Source organism: Chrysemys picta, chromosome 22 (assembly GCF_011386835.1).
Source record: "Chrysemys picta bellii isolate R12L10 chromosome 22, ASM1138683v2, whole genome shotgun sequence".
Taxonomy (NCBI): domain Eukaryota; kingdom Metazoa; phylum Chordata; order Testudines; family Emydidae; genus Chrysemys; species Chrysemys picta.
This window is the reverse complement of record NC_088812.1, coordinates 18,850,874-18,863,668: the sequence shown is the minus strand read 5'-3', so window position 1 is coordinate 18,863,668 and position 12,795 is coordinate 18,850,874. Positions and strand designations below refer to the sequence as shown.

At 65.1% G+C, this 12,795-nt stretch overlaps 1 protein-coding gene across 1 annotated transcript in view; it reads left to right on the top strand.

Annotated features, from left to right (window-relative positions):
- Window positions 1-12,795, top strand: part of ITGA5 (integrin subunit alpha 5) — a 59,250-nt gene that overhangs the window by 40,320 nt on the left and 6,135 nt on the right. Inside the window, 13 exon segments of the mRNA XM_065576062.1 lie at window positions 55-192; window positions 1,017-1,084; window positions 2,624-2,774; window positions 3,188-3,280; window positions 4,471-4,476; window positions 4,478-4,548; window positions 4,962-4,966; window positions 4,969-5,041; window positions 5,293-5,303; window positions 5,414-5,508; window positions 5,946-6,098; window positions 9,362-9,463; window positions 10,052-10,165. Coding sequence (XP_065432134.1) covers window positions 55-192; window positions 1,017-1,084; window positions 2,624-2,774; window positions 3,188-3,280; window positions 4,471-4,476; window positions 4,478-4,548; window positions 4,962-4,966; window positions 4,969-5,041; window positions 5,293-5,303; window positions 5,414-5,508; window positions 5,946-6,098; window positions 9,362-9,463; window positions 10,052-10,165 — 1,080 coding nt within the window.

The following is a 12,795-nucleotide window of genomic DNA, read 5'->3' as shown; positions in this document are numbered from 1 at the left end:
CCTGGGCCGAGAGCCGCGTCCGTGCTGCCCCTGAGCACTCTCTTCTCTCCCCAGAACGAGTCAGAGTTCCGTGACAAGCTGTCCTCCATCCACGTGGCGCTGAGCTTCGGCCTGGACCCGCAGGCCCCGGCAGACGCCCACGGGCTGCAGCCCATCCTCAACTACCTCACCAAGAACTACATCGAGCGCAAGGTGCGGGGGGGCTGCTGCTGCCTCCCAGGGGGCTGGCGCCGCACTGCCCGGGCTCCTCTGTGGCGGGCGCTGAGGGCTCCCTGCGGGAGGCTGGCAGGCTCCTGGCTCTGCTCTGGTGGCAGGGCCTGGCCAGGGGTAGGGGAGCCCCAGCTTGGATCTCAAAGGCAGGGGGGTTGCCAGCCCGGCTTTGTCAGCAGGGCCAGGCCCTGGGAGGGAGGGATCAAATCAGGGCCCCCAGGGCCATTTCCCAGGGGCTTTTCTGCCTGCTGTGCCCCTGGGAGGTCCCCTGGAGCCAATCTCACCGTGAGAAGGTGCCTCTCCCCAGGCCGCAGGCTCCTTAGCACTCCTCTTTGGAGCCCGCAAACCAGCACCCAGCTGCTCCCTGCCCTGTTCTGTCTCCGACTGGCCTTGGGGGTAGGGCAGGCAGAAATGGACAACCCCCCCTGCCCCCAGCGCTGCCATCCCCACCCCCAATCAGGGGCCGATGCATCAGTGGAAGTGATGGGGCCCAGGAGGGCAACATGTGTGTGCACCAGGGGTCTTGGCTTTGTGGTCCCCCAGCTCTCTGTGGGGGCCCTGGCTGGCTGTGCTGTGCCCACCCCTCTCCCTTCGTGCCCCAGGGACTGAGGGGCAGAGCGCGGGGGCAGGGCTTTGAGTGCTAAGCTGGGCAGCTCCGTGGTCTGCACCAGGCTCTGGGGTTCACCCTGTGCCGCCCGGGGGGGGGGGGGCAGGCCTGGGGCATGGAGGGGGCGTACCCCATGACCAAGGGGCACAGGTTGGAGGGCTGCTCACACAGACCCTCACCCCTTCTCTCTGACCCCCAGGCCCAGATCCAGCTGGACTGTGGCGAGGACAATATCTGCGTCCCCGACCTGCAGCTCAACGTCTTTGGGTAAGGCTGGCGGGAGGCGCCTCGGGCAGGGGCGATGCCGGGGGGGCATCTGCAGTGACCAGCTCAGAGCGTGGGGTGAGCTGTGAGCAGCAGCCTGGCCACGGGGAGCAGCCCTGCACTGGGGGGGTGTGGTTTAGCGGTGCTGGCTAGCAGAGACGACTGGTGCCTGCTGATAGCGGCGGAGCACAAGTTAAAGGTCCCCCCCCCAAACAACTTGAGTCACACACACCCTCCCCCAGCCTGCAGGCTGGGAGCTAGGACTCCTGGGTTACATCCCTAGCCTCCAGCACCCTGCCCAAGGCTCAGCGAAGGGTCCATGCTGGGACCAGCGCTGAGGATGCGCTGGGAAGCCCGGGCCTACAACCCCCCTCAGTCTGAGGGTGCAGAGGGCTGGGAGCGAGGATCAAGGCCAGCCGCCCAGGTGGATGAGAGCGGGGCACTGTGCGTGAGTGGGGCGGGGCAGGGCGGGAGCACAGTTAGGGCGAGGGAGGGTCAGCTAGCGCTGGGGGCAGTGCAGGGAGGGGGGCCATGAGAGATGATGCTCCCCCGAGCTGGGTTTCCGGGCTGCAGCTCCATCTTTTCTGGGTGCTTGCATGTGGCAGAGGCCCTGGGGAGTCTCTTTCCCCACCACAAGGTGGGACTGTTCCTCAGGGCACCCGCTCCCTTGGGCTTTGGGGCAGGCCTGCCCAGATCTGGCTGGGACAGCGCAGGAGCGGTGTCTGGGGGGCATGGCTCAGGTACCCTACAGCAGGGTGCCAGCCCTCCCCACCAGCTTCCTTTCCTTTCACCTCCCTTCCTCTCCCCTCTCTGCTGCCCAGGGCACCCAGCGGCTGATGGTGCCCTGCTCTCTGGATCATGGGGTGTGAGAGGAGAGCTGCCCCCTGGGGGTGGGGCTGGGCAGTCCCCGGAGGCCCCAGGTCAGTGGGGTGGGTTGGGGATCCCCTCTGTTTGGTGTGGGATGGGAACCCGGGGATGCTGCCCAGAGAGTCCCCCTTTGCTCTGGACCTGCTCCAGTTTCTCCCGGCCCCATGGGCCTGAGGCGGCTGGGTCTGGTGTGGTGCTCCCCCCTCCTCCTGGCAAGGCCCAGATGTGGTGAGAGGAGGGCAGGAGCTGATGCCAGCCCCTCCCTCGCAGAGCTCTGAGCCCGGCCTGGAGTAAGCCCGTTGCAGTACCCCAGCTGCTGTGGGCGACGTGACTCCCCCTCCCCCACACACATGGCCTAACGCAAAGCAGCTGCACCCGCATATGGAAGCCCTTAGCCTGGCACTGAGTGTAAGCAGAGCTGGGCGGAGCACAAGCAGCGCTGGCACAGCCGTGAGACCAGCAGGGCCACCCCCCCACTAGCTAGTGAATGGGGGCTCTGGCTGGGCGGCGCTGTGCAGGCAGCAGGTAGACTGACCGGAGCCCCTCGTCTGGCTGTGACCAGCAGGCGAGTCCTGGCCATGCCATGCCGGGGCGGGAGGGGGCCGTGTCTCCGGTTGTGGGCAGCGCCAAGGCCGGGATGTGCCCGCTGGTTCTCATGCCCGTTGTGCCCTGCAGGGAGCACAGCGTGGTGTACCTGGGGGACAAGAACGCCCTGAACCTGACCTTCAATGCCCGCAACCGTGGGGAGGGTGGCGCCTACGAAGCCGAGCTCTACGTCATCCTGCCCACTGAGGCCGACTACTCCGGGGTGATCCGCAACCATGGGGTAGGTGGCAGAGACGCCTGGGGATCGGAGCACCCCGCGAACCACCTGGCTCACAGCTGGGCAAGGCCCTCTGCTCTGGGAGTGATGCAGGCTCCAGGGACATTGCTCCTGGCTGCTCCCTCGCAGTGCCGTGGGGCCCAAGTCCCTGGCTCGGGGCTGCGGCTCCTTGGCATGGGCCCCGTGGTGCTGGTCTGAGTCCCCGGAACAGGGTGGCCAGGCGTGTGCTGCCTGCTGTAAGGGGACCCCTGGGGATGGGACTCCTGCAGGGGAGCTCAGGGGTGCCCCCGCTCCCCACAGCAGGGTGGTACGGGCAGAGGGCCCAGTATCTCCTTTCCCCTCCAGTCCCCCTCCCGTGCAGACCCCCTCCCCCTGCAGCCCTGCTCTGATCCCAGCTTCCTTCCTCTCCCCGACAGAACTTTACCAACCTGAACTGTGCTTACGAGTCGGTGAACTGGACCCGCATGGTGATCTGTGACCTCGGCAACCCCATGAAGTCGGGCACCAGTGTGAGTAGCTGTCCCATACCTGGAGCACCCTGGAGAGCTGGCCAGTGCGGCCCTCACTGGGCAGTGCCCTCTGCCCCGGGAGTGGCCACCTAACCGAGACCTGCTCTGCTGAGAGGCCGGGCAGGACTGCTGGGTGCCATGGCACTGAGGCGTCTGGCCATTTCCCGGGGGCATTGGGGAGGGGTAGGTGTTGGGGTGCCAGGCCTGGGGAGGCCCCTGGGTGTGGTTGGGTGTGAGGGTGGGTGGGTGACTGGGGGAGCTGGGGAGTGGGGCTGGGACGGTGGGGTGCCAGGGCAGCAGGGGGCTGGGGCAGGTAGGGAATGGGACTGGGATTTCCCTTTGTCCCCAGTAAATCTGCTGCTGGGAGTTGCCAACCACCCCAGGAGGGCGACTCATCACAGTCCTAGCCAAGGCCAGCAGGGGTGTCATTTCCCCGGGTTTTCCCTGCATGTGTTGGAGTTGCTGAGAGCCCAGCTCCCCCATATGATGTGCGCAGGGGCTGGGGGCACATCAGGGGTGGGCAGGGAGCTGGGCTGTCATGGGGCAGGGGGCACATCGGAGGAGAGAGGAGGGCAGGGAGCTGGGCTGTCACGGGGCAGGGGGCACATCGGGGGAGAGGGGAGGGCAGGGAGCTGGGCTGTCACGGGGCAGGGGGCACATCGGGGGAGGGAGGAGGGCAGAGAGCTGGGCTGTCACGGGGCAGCGGGCACATCGGGGGAGAGAGGAGGGCAGGGAGCTGGGCTGGCAGGGGGTACATCAGGGGGAGAGGGGCGGGCAGGGAGCTGGGCTGTCACAGGGCAGGGGGCACATCGGGGGAGAGGGGAGGGCAGGGAGCTGGGCTGGCAGGGGGCACATCAGGGGAGAGGGGGCGGGCAGGGAGCTGGGCTGTCACGGGGCAGGGGGCACATCGGGGGAGAGGGGAGGGCAGGGAGCTGGGCTGTCATGGGGCAGGGGGCACATGGGAGGAGAGAGGAGGGCAGGGAGCTGGGCTGTCACGGGGCAGGGGGCACATCGGGGGAGAGAGGAGGGCAGGGAGCTGGGCTGGCAGGGGGCAGGGAGCACATTGGGGGAGAGGGGAGGGCAGGGAGCTGGGCTGTGACGGGGCAGGGGGCACATTGGGGACGGATGGGGAGCTAGGTCCTTCCAGGGAGCTGGGAGAATAGAGCCATTAACCCTCCTCTGTCCCTCAGCTCTGGGGGGGGCCTGCGCTTCACCGTCCCCCATCTTTGTGACAAGAAGACCATCCAGTTCGAGTTCCAGATCCGGAGGTAATGCCAGGCATCCCCATACCCTCCCTTCCCCCACACGCACTCTGGGACCTGCCCCCCCCCCCCCCCCCAGCTATGGGGTGGGGTCAGGGCTCCCCACTCCCATAGCCCCATTGCTCCCTCAGGGAGGATCCCAGGCTGGGCCACTCCCACGCAGGAGCCCAGATGCACCCAGTGCTTAATTTGCAATGAAAGAGGTGCTGAGGCTCAAGCAATTTTTTTACATTCTTAACTGATGTGGCAAGTCCAGAGGTGCCGGGGCTCTGACCGCCAGGCCAGAGGTGCCGGGGCTCTGACCATGGAGGGGAGCAGGGAGTGGGCCGTGCATGGGAGCAGGCCATCCCATGCAGGGAGCCATGCGGGAGGCATTAGGGAGCCGGGCTGCTCTGTGACGCACTCTGCTCTCTCCACAGCAAGAACGAAACAACTCCCGCAGCGAGGTGGTGGCGTTCCCGCTGCGCGTCGAGGCCTCTGCCAGGGTCTCCTCCCACGGGTGAGTGCGCCCAAGCCCCAGCCTCCCTGAAGGCCCTGCAGTGCCACAGCCCTGAGCCAAGGGGGCCTGGCCTTGGGCGGGGGGGGCCCAGCACTCAGCTGGTCCTGCTAGCTGCTCCTTTGTAGTCCCCCAGTGCCCCTCCAGAAAACGGCCCCCTCCCCCCAGTCACTAATTCACATCCCGCCCAGGCCGGCAGGGAAGCCATGGCCCAGCTGTGGCTGTTCTGTGGCCCCTGCATGACACGAGCTCAGCAGCTCTCAGCGCAGATCGCCAGTGGCCCCTCGCTGCAGAGGCTGGCTGCAGAGGCTGTGGGGACTGATCCCCAGGGCCAGCAGCCAGTGACCATCTGCGCCTGCCTGCAGGGTCTCCAAGCTGAGGCCGTGTCCTTCCCCGTCTCGGGCTGGAAGCCTGGCAGGAGTCCGGAGAAGGAGCAGGACGTGGGCCCCGAGGTGCAGCATGTGTATGAGGTGGGTGTCATGCACAGCACAGCTCCCCTGGCTGGCAGCATCGGGGCAGGGAGCAGCGCCATCCCCCCTGCAGGCTGGGTAGGAGCAGTCCAATCTTCCAGCCCCTCTACTGGGGGATACCGGGGGGCCAGGGGGTCAGGACAGCTTGGAGAGGGGGGTTCTGTGGGGCCAGGATGGGAGGAGAGGGGCTGCCTGATCGGGAGGCCCTGGGGGCCCATACTGAGAGGGGATGTTTGGGGGGATGCACACTCCACCGGGGCACTCCGTCCAGGCCAGCTGGAATGTCCCACTCCCTGCTTTCTCCTCTCCTCTTGCCTGGGGGGTCATGGGCACCGAGGCCACTGCACAGCCAGATGGGCTGCCCCATTCCCGGTGAGCCCGGCACCCCGTGGGACGCTGCAGACTGGGGCACAGACCCTCCCTCTCCCCCCTTGCAGCTGGTGAATGAGGGTCCCAGCACCATCAGCCACGGGGTCCTGGAGCTGAGCTGCCCTATGAGCTTCCAGGGGAAACCGGTGATGTACGTGACCCGCTACTCGGTGCCGGCCAACTGCACCTCCAGCCAGCCCATCAACCCATTGAAGCTGCAGGTAACTGGGACAGAGGGCTGGCCCTGGGCAGGGCGAGCCTTTGTGTGCTGCGATGGGCTGGGGCTCTCCACAGTTCCCTCACCACCCTGTCTGCACAGGGTCCCGTGGGCCCAGGGTGACATTCACAGGGTTGGGTCAGCCACGTGCTGAGTCGGGGTTTCCAGGGGCTGGCAGTTGGGTGGGGGTTGGAGTTTGTTTCAGGAATCACAAAAATTAGTGAGTTGGGAGGGGCAAGCACAGAGGAGGTGAGAACTGCTGGGAAACCTGCTAATGCCCTAGACCCGACCCGCAGCCCCTGCTCTAGCAATGACCAGGGCCGGCTCCAGGCACCAGCCCACCAAGCATGTGCTTAGAGCGGCGCCTGGAGGGGGCTGCGCGGCGGGGCCCCGGCCGGGCTCGCCGCCCTCCGCCCAGCGCTCCGGCCGGTCGGGGAGAGCGGAGAGCCGCGGCGGGCTCACCGCCCTCCCCCCGGCAGCCAGCGGAGAGCCCCGGCCGGGCTCGCCACCCTCCTCCCGGCGCTCTGGCCACCGGGGGCTCTCCACTCTCCCCCCGGCGCTCTGGCCGCCAGGGACTGCGGAGAGCCCCAGCCGGGCTCGCCGCCCTCCCCCCAGCGCTCTGGCCGCCGGGGAGAGCGGAGAGCCCCAGCTGGGCTCACTGCCCTCCTCCCGGCGCTCTGGTCGCCGGGGGCTCTCCGTCCTGCTCCCGGCGCTCTGGCCGCCGGGGAGAGCGGAGAGCCCCAGCCGGGCTCGCCGCCCTGCTCCCAGCACTCTGGCCGCCGGGAGAGTGGAGAGCCCCAGCCGGGCTCGCCGCCCTGCTCCCAGCACTCTGGCCGCCAGGGAGAGCGGAGAGCCCCAGCCGGGCTCACCGCCCTCCTCCCAGCGCTCTGGTCACCGGGGGCTCTCCATCCTGCTCCTGGCGCTCTGGCCGCCAGGGAGAGCGGAGAGCCCCGGCCGGGCTCGCCGCCCTCCCCCCCGGTGCTCCGGCTGGTCGGGGATTGCGGGCCCCCGGCCGGGCTCAGTGCCCTCCCCTGCCACGGTGCCGGGGGGGGGTGAGGGGGGGGGGCGGCTAGGCAAAAAAGTCAGATCCGGCCCTGGCAATGACCGATGGAGTTGAATTGTGTCGTGTTTCTGTGAGGGGGGATGCAGTCCCATGCCCCTTCCTGGCTCCTGTTGCCGTTGTCGCTTCGCCTGGAGCGGCTCATGACAGTGAGTGCCAAGTCAGGGCAGACTGTCAGCAGGGCAGACGCCCCAAGCGGGTGGTATGTTCTGTAATTCGATTTCACCAAGCCAATAACAACTGTGAATTCCTGGATCGCTGTACCAGCCTTACCATGGAGTCACAGACCGTCCCCTGAAACACTCCAGTCTGTCTTGCCACTGGACTTAATGATCTCACACACACCCAAAATCACACCACATTCAGGTTGCATCCAGCCCCAGAGACCAGTCACTTACTCCAGATCAACTGGTGCTCTAGCTCCTCCTCCAAAGACAACAGCTGTAGCCAGTTCTTTACTTAGCTGTCTAAAGGTTTATTAATTAGGAAAAAGCAATGAGAGTTATTTACAGGTTAAAGCAAGCAAAACGTACACACCCCATGAGTTACCATCTCAGTCCTAAGAGTGATAGAATTGTAGTGATCTGTCTTTTCCAAGTGTCTTTGAATCCCCTGGTGATCTCTGGCCCCAGTTTAGAGTCTCTGGCCCTTCAGAGTTCAAACGGCCAAAAAGATGCTTTTTCTTCTTGTCAGGAATGTTTATTCCCTTCCCCCAGAGTTCAAGATGATGGGATGAGTCCAGGTGCATGTCTCCTCTTCCTGGGTGGAGGTGCAAAGTCTTTTGTCTCTGACGTACCCCAGTGGTTTGTCTGGTGTCTATTGGCAGTTTCAAAGCAAACACTTTTACATTACAGAGCAGACACTGAAATCTTACCTTATACCATGGGACCCAGACATTATCAGTGAGATGAATACATTACTCCTGGGGCAATTCTGCGCCAAAAAAATTAAAGTTCTGCACACAATATTTTAAAATTCTGCAAATTTTATTTGTCAAAATAACATAGTATAATCAGATTAGTTCCAATATTTTGGTAATTTATTCCAAAATACCTGTCAGCAAGTCTGTCTGTAACAATACAGACAACAAATATATTTTTTGACAAATAGTTGCCTTACTAGGCATATTAATACAGAACTTTGAGTAATAATTCATTTAAACTACAATACAGAACTGTATTTCCTGCCCTACTCAGAAGCAGTGCAAAGGCTGGGGGGAGTCGGGGTAATAGAGGAGCTGAGGGGGATGGAAGTAATTCCTGGGAAGGAGCCTGGGTGTGAACTTGGAGGGTTGTTAGGTGTGGGTAGGAAAAGTATGGAATAGGGTTTTTTTCTGGGGGTAAGGGGGATTGTTAGGGAGCCTTCCCATGCAGACACTGGCTGACCCCTTCCCCCATGTGTCCCTGCACCGTTTGTCCCCCATGTGTCCCTGCACCCTTTGTCCACATGTGTCCCTGCGCCCTCACTCAGCCACCCCCACTCCCATTCAGCCCCTGCTCCAGTCTCCCCCCCCCCCCACTAGCCCATCTAAATCCCAGTCTGAGGGCCCCACCCAGCAGCCCCATGTGCCACACATTGTCCATCCCCCCATAACCCATGCCTCCTGGCCTGGCCCCATAAGGCACAGGGCGCTGGAGGAATGCAGCCTCTTCTCTTCCCTATCTGCAGCTGGGGCTGCTCCTGCCCGGGAGCAGCTGCTCTGTTCTCGTGCCACAGCGGGCCCTGATGGGCGAAAGGTGTAACTGCAGCACTTCTCAGCAAAATGTATTTTATGCTGAGAAAAAAAATCTGCGCGGCACATGAATTCTGCGCATGTGCAATGGCGCAGAATTCCCCCAGAAGTAATACATGCAGCAACATACAAGCATTTCATAGAGTCTAGACACTAAAAACATTCTTATAAGACTAATAACTATTTTGAGCAAAACTAACGTACAGGTGACCTGGTCTGGTCTCCAGCTACAAGGCCGTCAGTTAGTGCCTGCAGCCTGGGCAAGGGCTGGCATCTCTCTTGCAAGGGTCACAGCTGGATTGCAGTCAGAGGGGTTGGCAGCTGTGGGGCAGGTCAGAAGTGCTTGCCTTTACTAGTGGGGGTGGGATTTAACACTGGCCTTGCAGGCCTGGCATCCCCGCCCTGCCCCTCCCTTACACAGGGCACGTGGGGGGCCATGCTAAGGTGACTGACTCTCCTTGGAATGTGTTCGCAGCTGGAGAAGAATCCCACCACCTCTCCCAGCCCGGAGCAGCATTACCTACAGAGATGGGACGTGGCACGGAGCAGTGGGGCCTCCGGGAGCCCCCACACCCTGGTCAGTGCTCTCTGAAGTCTGCACACCCCAGGCCAGGGGTCGCTGATCTCCGCGTGCAGCTGCGCCTAGGGTGCCCTGTGACTGCTGAGGGCACAGTGCACAAGAGTTAGTCTCTGCTCGGCCCTGGGAGTTGAGAGTCATCAATCAACACCCACTCCCCAGGGCCTACGGGCCTGGCACGCATGGGCAGAGTGTTACCCGTGTCCTTGACCTGTTCTAATTCAGGAGCGTTTGGTGCACCCAGCCCCCTGCCATTGCACCTGGATTCAGATACTTCTCCCATTCCCACGCAGCACTGCTGTGTGCTGTCCCACCCCAGAGGTTGGCTGCATTCTGGTTCTGCCACTGCTACCAGCCTCCTTTTCCATGCAGAGTCTGGCGCCAGCAATGGTCGCTCTGCCTTTCAGAATGCCGAGGCCAACCCCAGTCATTGGGCTGGGCTGTCTCTGCCCAGCCCCCATTCCTAGGGCTGCTTCCCAGTGGCCGCCGGTGTCCCAAGGTCTAATGTTGGAGATGGTCACTTCTATTCTGCTGGGCCCCAACCCCTGCTGTGTCACTGACCCTCTGTCCAATGGTCTCTCCCGACAGAAGTGCCCCGAGGCCGAGTGCTTCCAGCTGACCTGCCAGGTGGGGACGCTGCAGAGGCAGCAGCGGGTCAGCCTTTGGCTTTACTTCCGGATATGGGCCAAAACTTTCCAGCAGGTGAGTGCTGCTCTGCCCCCTCCCACCTCCATCCCCCAGCTCCCTGCCCCCAGGGCAGCCATGTCTGGGAGGCCCCACACATGCTCCCCATGCGGGCCTGGTCTGGGGCCTCAGCTTTCCTGTCAGCAGGGGCCTCCTGCGTCGCTCTGTCCCCCAGGGCTGCCAGCCCTTTTTAGCACGTCAGTCCTCTCCAGCTCTGGGTGTCTGCGTGGCTCCCCGTCTGCCAGTGTTTGGCAGGCAGGGGGTGGGGCTCCCCTTTCCCTGCTCTGGGCAGGTGGGCTCCGCCATCTGCCTGTCTGCACGGAGGCCCCACGTTGCAGCTCCCATTGGCTCAGCCCTGCCCTGGGGTCTCTCTAGGATTCTCCCCCACCCCCCAGGGGAGCCGTGACCCGGATTGCAGCAATGTGCGGGTGGGCACATGGCACCAGCCTGCCCAGCCCCCGAGTAATCCCCAGCAATGCACCTGCCTGCTCAGCCCCCACCAAGGCCCCTAGCAAAGCACCGGTCTGCCCAGCCCCCCAGCAATGTACCTGTCTGCCCAGCCCCCGCCCAGCCCCCCAGCAATGCACCTGACTGCCCAGCCCCGCCCAGCCCCCCAGCAATGTACCTGTCTGCTCAGCCCCCGCCCAGCCCCCCAGCAATGTACCTGCCTGCCCAGCCCCCGCCCAGGCCCCCAGCAAAGCACCGGTCTGCCCAGCCCCCCAGCAATGTACCTGCCTGCCCAGCCCCCGCAAGGCCCCCAGCAAAGCACCGGTCTGCCCAGCCCCCCAGAATGTACCTGTCTGCTCAGGCCCCCGCCCAGCCCCCCAGCAATGCACCTGCCTGCTCAGCCCCCACCCAGGCCCCCAGCAAAGCACCGGTCTGCCCAGCCCCCCAGCAATGTACTGCCTGCCCAGCCCCCACCCAGGCCCCCAGCAAAGCACCGGTCTGCCCAGACCCCCAGCAATGTACCTGTCTGCTCAGCCCCCGCCCAGCCCCCCAGCAATGCACCTGCCTGCCCAGTCCCCCAGCAATGTACCTGTCTACTCAGCCCCCGCCCAGGCCCCCAGCAATGCACCTGCCTGCCCAGCCCCCGCCCAGCCCCCCAGCAATGCACCTGCCTGCCCAGCCCCCGCCCAGGCCCTCAGCAATGCACCTGCCTGCCCAGCCCCCGCCCAGGCCCAGCAATGCACCTGCCTGCCCAGCCCCCGCCCAGGCCCCCAGCAATGCACCTGCCTGCCCAGCCCCCGCCCAGGCCCCCAGCAATGCACCGGTCTGCGCCCTGCCCCCCAGCAATGCACCTGTCTGCTCAGCCCCCCGCCCAGGCCCCCAGCAATGCACCTGTCTGCCCAGCACCCGCCCAGTCCCCCAGCAATGCACCTGTCTGCTCAGCCCCCGCCCCAGGCCCCCAGCAATGCACCTGCCTGCCCAGCCCCCGCCCAGTCCCCCAGCAATGCACCTGTCTGCTCAGCCCCCGCCCAGGCCCCCAGCAATGCACCTGTCTGCCCAGCCCCCGCCCAGTCCCCAGCAATGCACCTGTCTGCCCAGCACCCGCCCAGTCCCCCAGCAATGCACCGGTCTGCCCAGACCCCCAGCAATGTACCTGTCTGCTCAGCCCCCGCCCAGCCCCCCAGCAATGCACCGGTCTGCCCAGCCCCCAGCAATGTACCTGCCTGCCCAGCCCCCGCCCAGGCCCCCAGCAAAGCACCGGTCTGCCCAGCCCCCCAGCAATGTACCTGTCTGCTCAGCCCCCCGCCCAGCCCCCCAGCAATGTACCTGCCTGCCCAGCCCCCGCCCAGGCCCCCAGCAAAGCACCGGTCTGCCCAGCCCCCCAGCAATGTACCTGCCTGCCCAGCCCCCGCCCAGGCCCCCAGCAATGCACCGGTCTGCCCAGCCCCCCAGCAATGTACCGGTCTGCCCAGACCCCGCCCAGCCCCCCAGCAATGCACCTGTCTGCTCAGCCCCTCGCCCAGGCCCCCAGCAATACACCTGTCTGCCCAGCACCCGCCCAGTCCCCCCAGCAATGCACCTGCCTGCTCAGCCCCCGCCCAGGCCCCCAGCAATGCACCTGCCTGCCCAGCCCCCGCCCAGGCCCCCAGCAATGCACCTGCCTGCCCAGCCCCCGCCCAGGCCCCCAGCAATGCACCTGCCTGCCCAGCCCCCGCCGAGGCCCCCAGCAATGCACCAGTCTGCCCAGCCCCCCAGCAATATACCTGTCTGCTCAGCCCCCCCGCCCAGGCCCCCAGCAATGCACCTGTCTGCTCAGCCCCCGCCCAGGCCCCCAGCAATGCACCTGCCTGCCCAGCCCCCGCCCAGTCCCCCAGCAATGCACCTGTCTGCTCAGCCCCCGCCCAGGCCCCCAGCAATGCACCTGTCTGCCCAGCCCCCGCCCAGTCCCCCAGCAATGCACCTGTCTGCCCAGCACCCGCCCAGTCCCCCAGCAATGCACCGGTCTGCCCAGACCCCCAGCAATGTACCTGTCTGCTCAGCCCCCGCCCAGCCCCCCAGCAATGCACCGGTCTGCCCAGCCCCCCAGCAATGTACCTGCCTGCCCAGCCCCCGCCCAGGCCCCCAGCAAAGCACCGGTCTGCCCAGCCCCCCAGCAATGTACCTGTCTGCTCAGCCCCCCGCCCAGGCCCCCAGCAATGCAC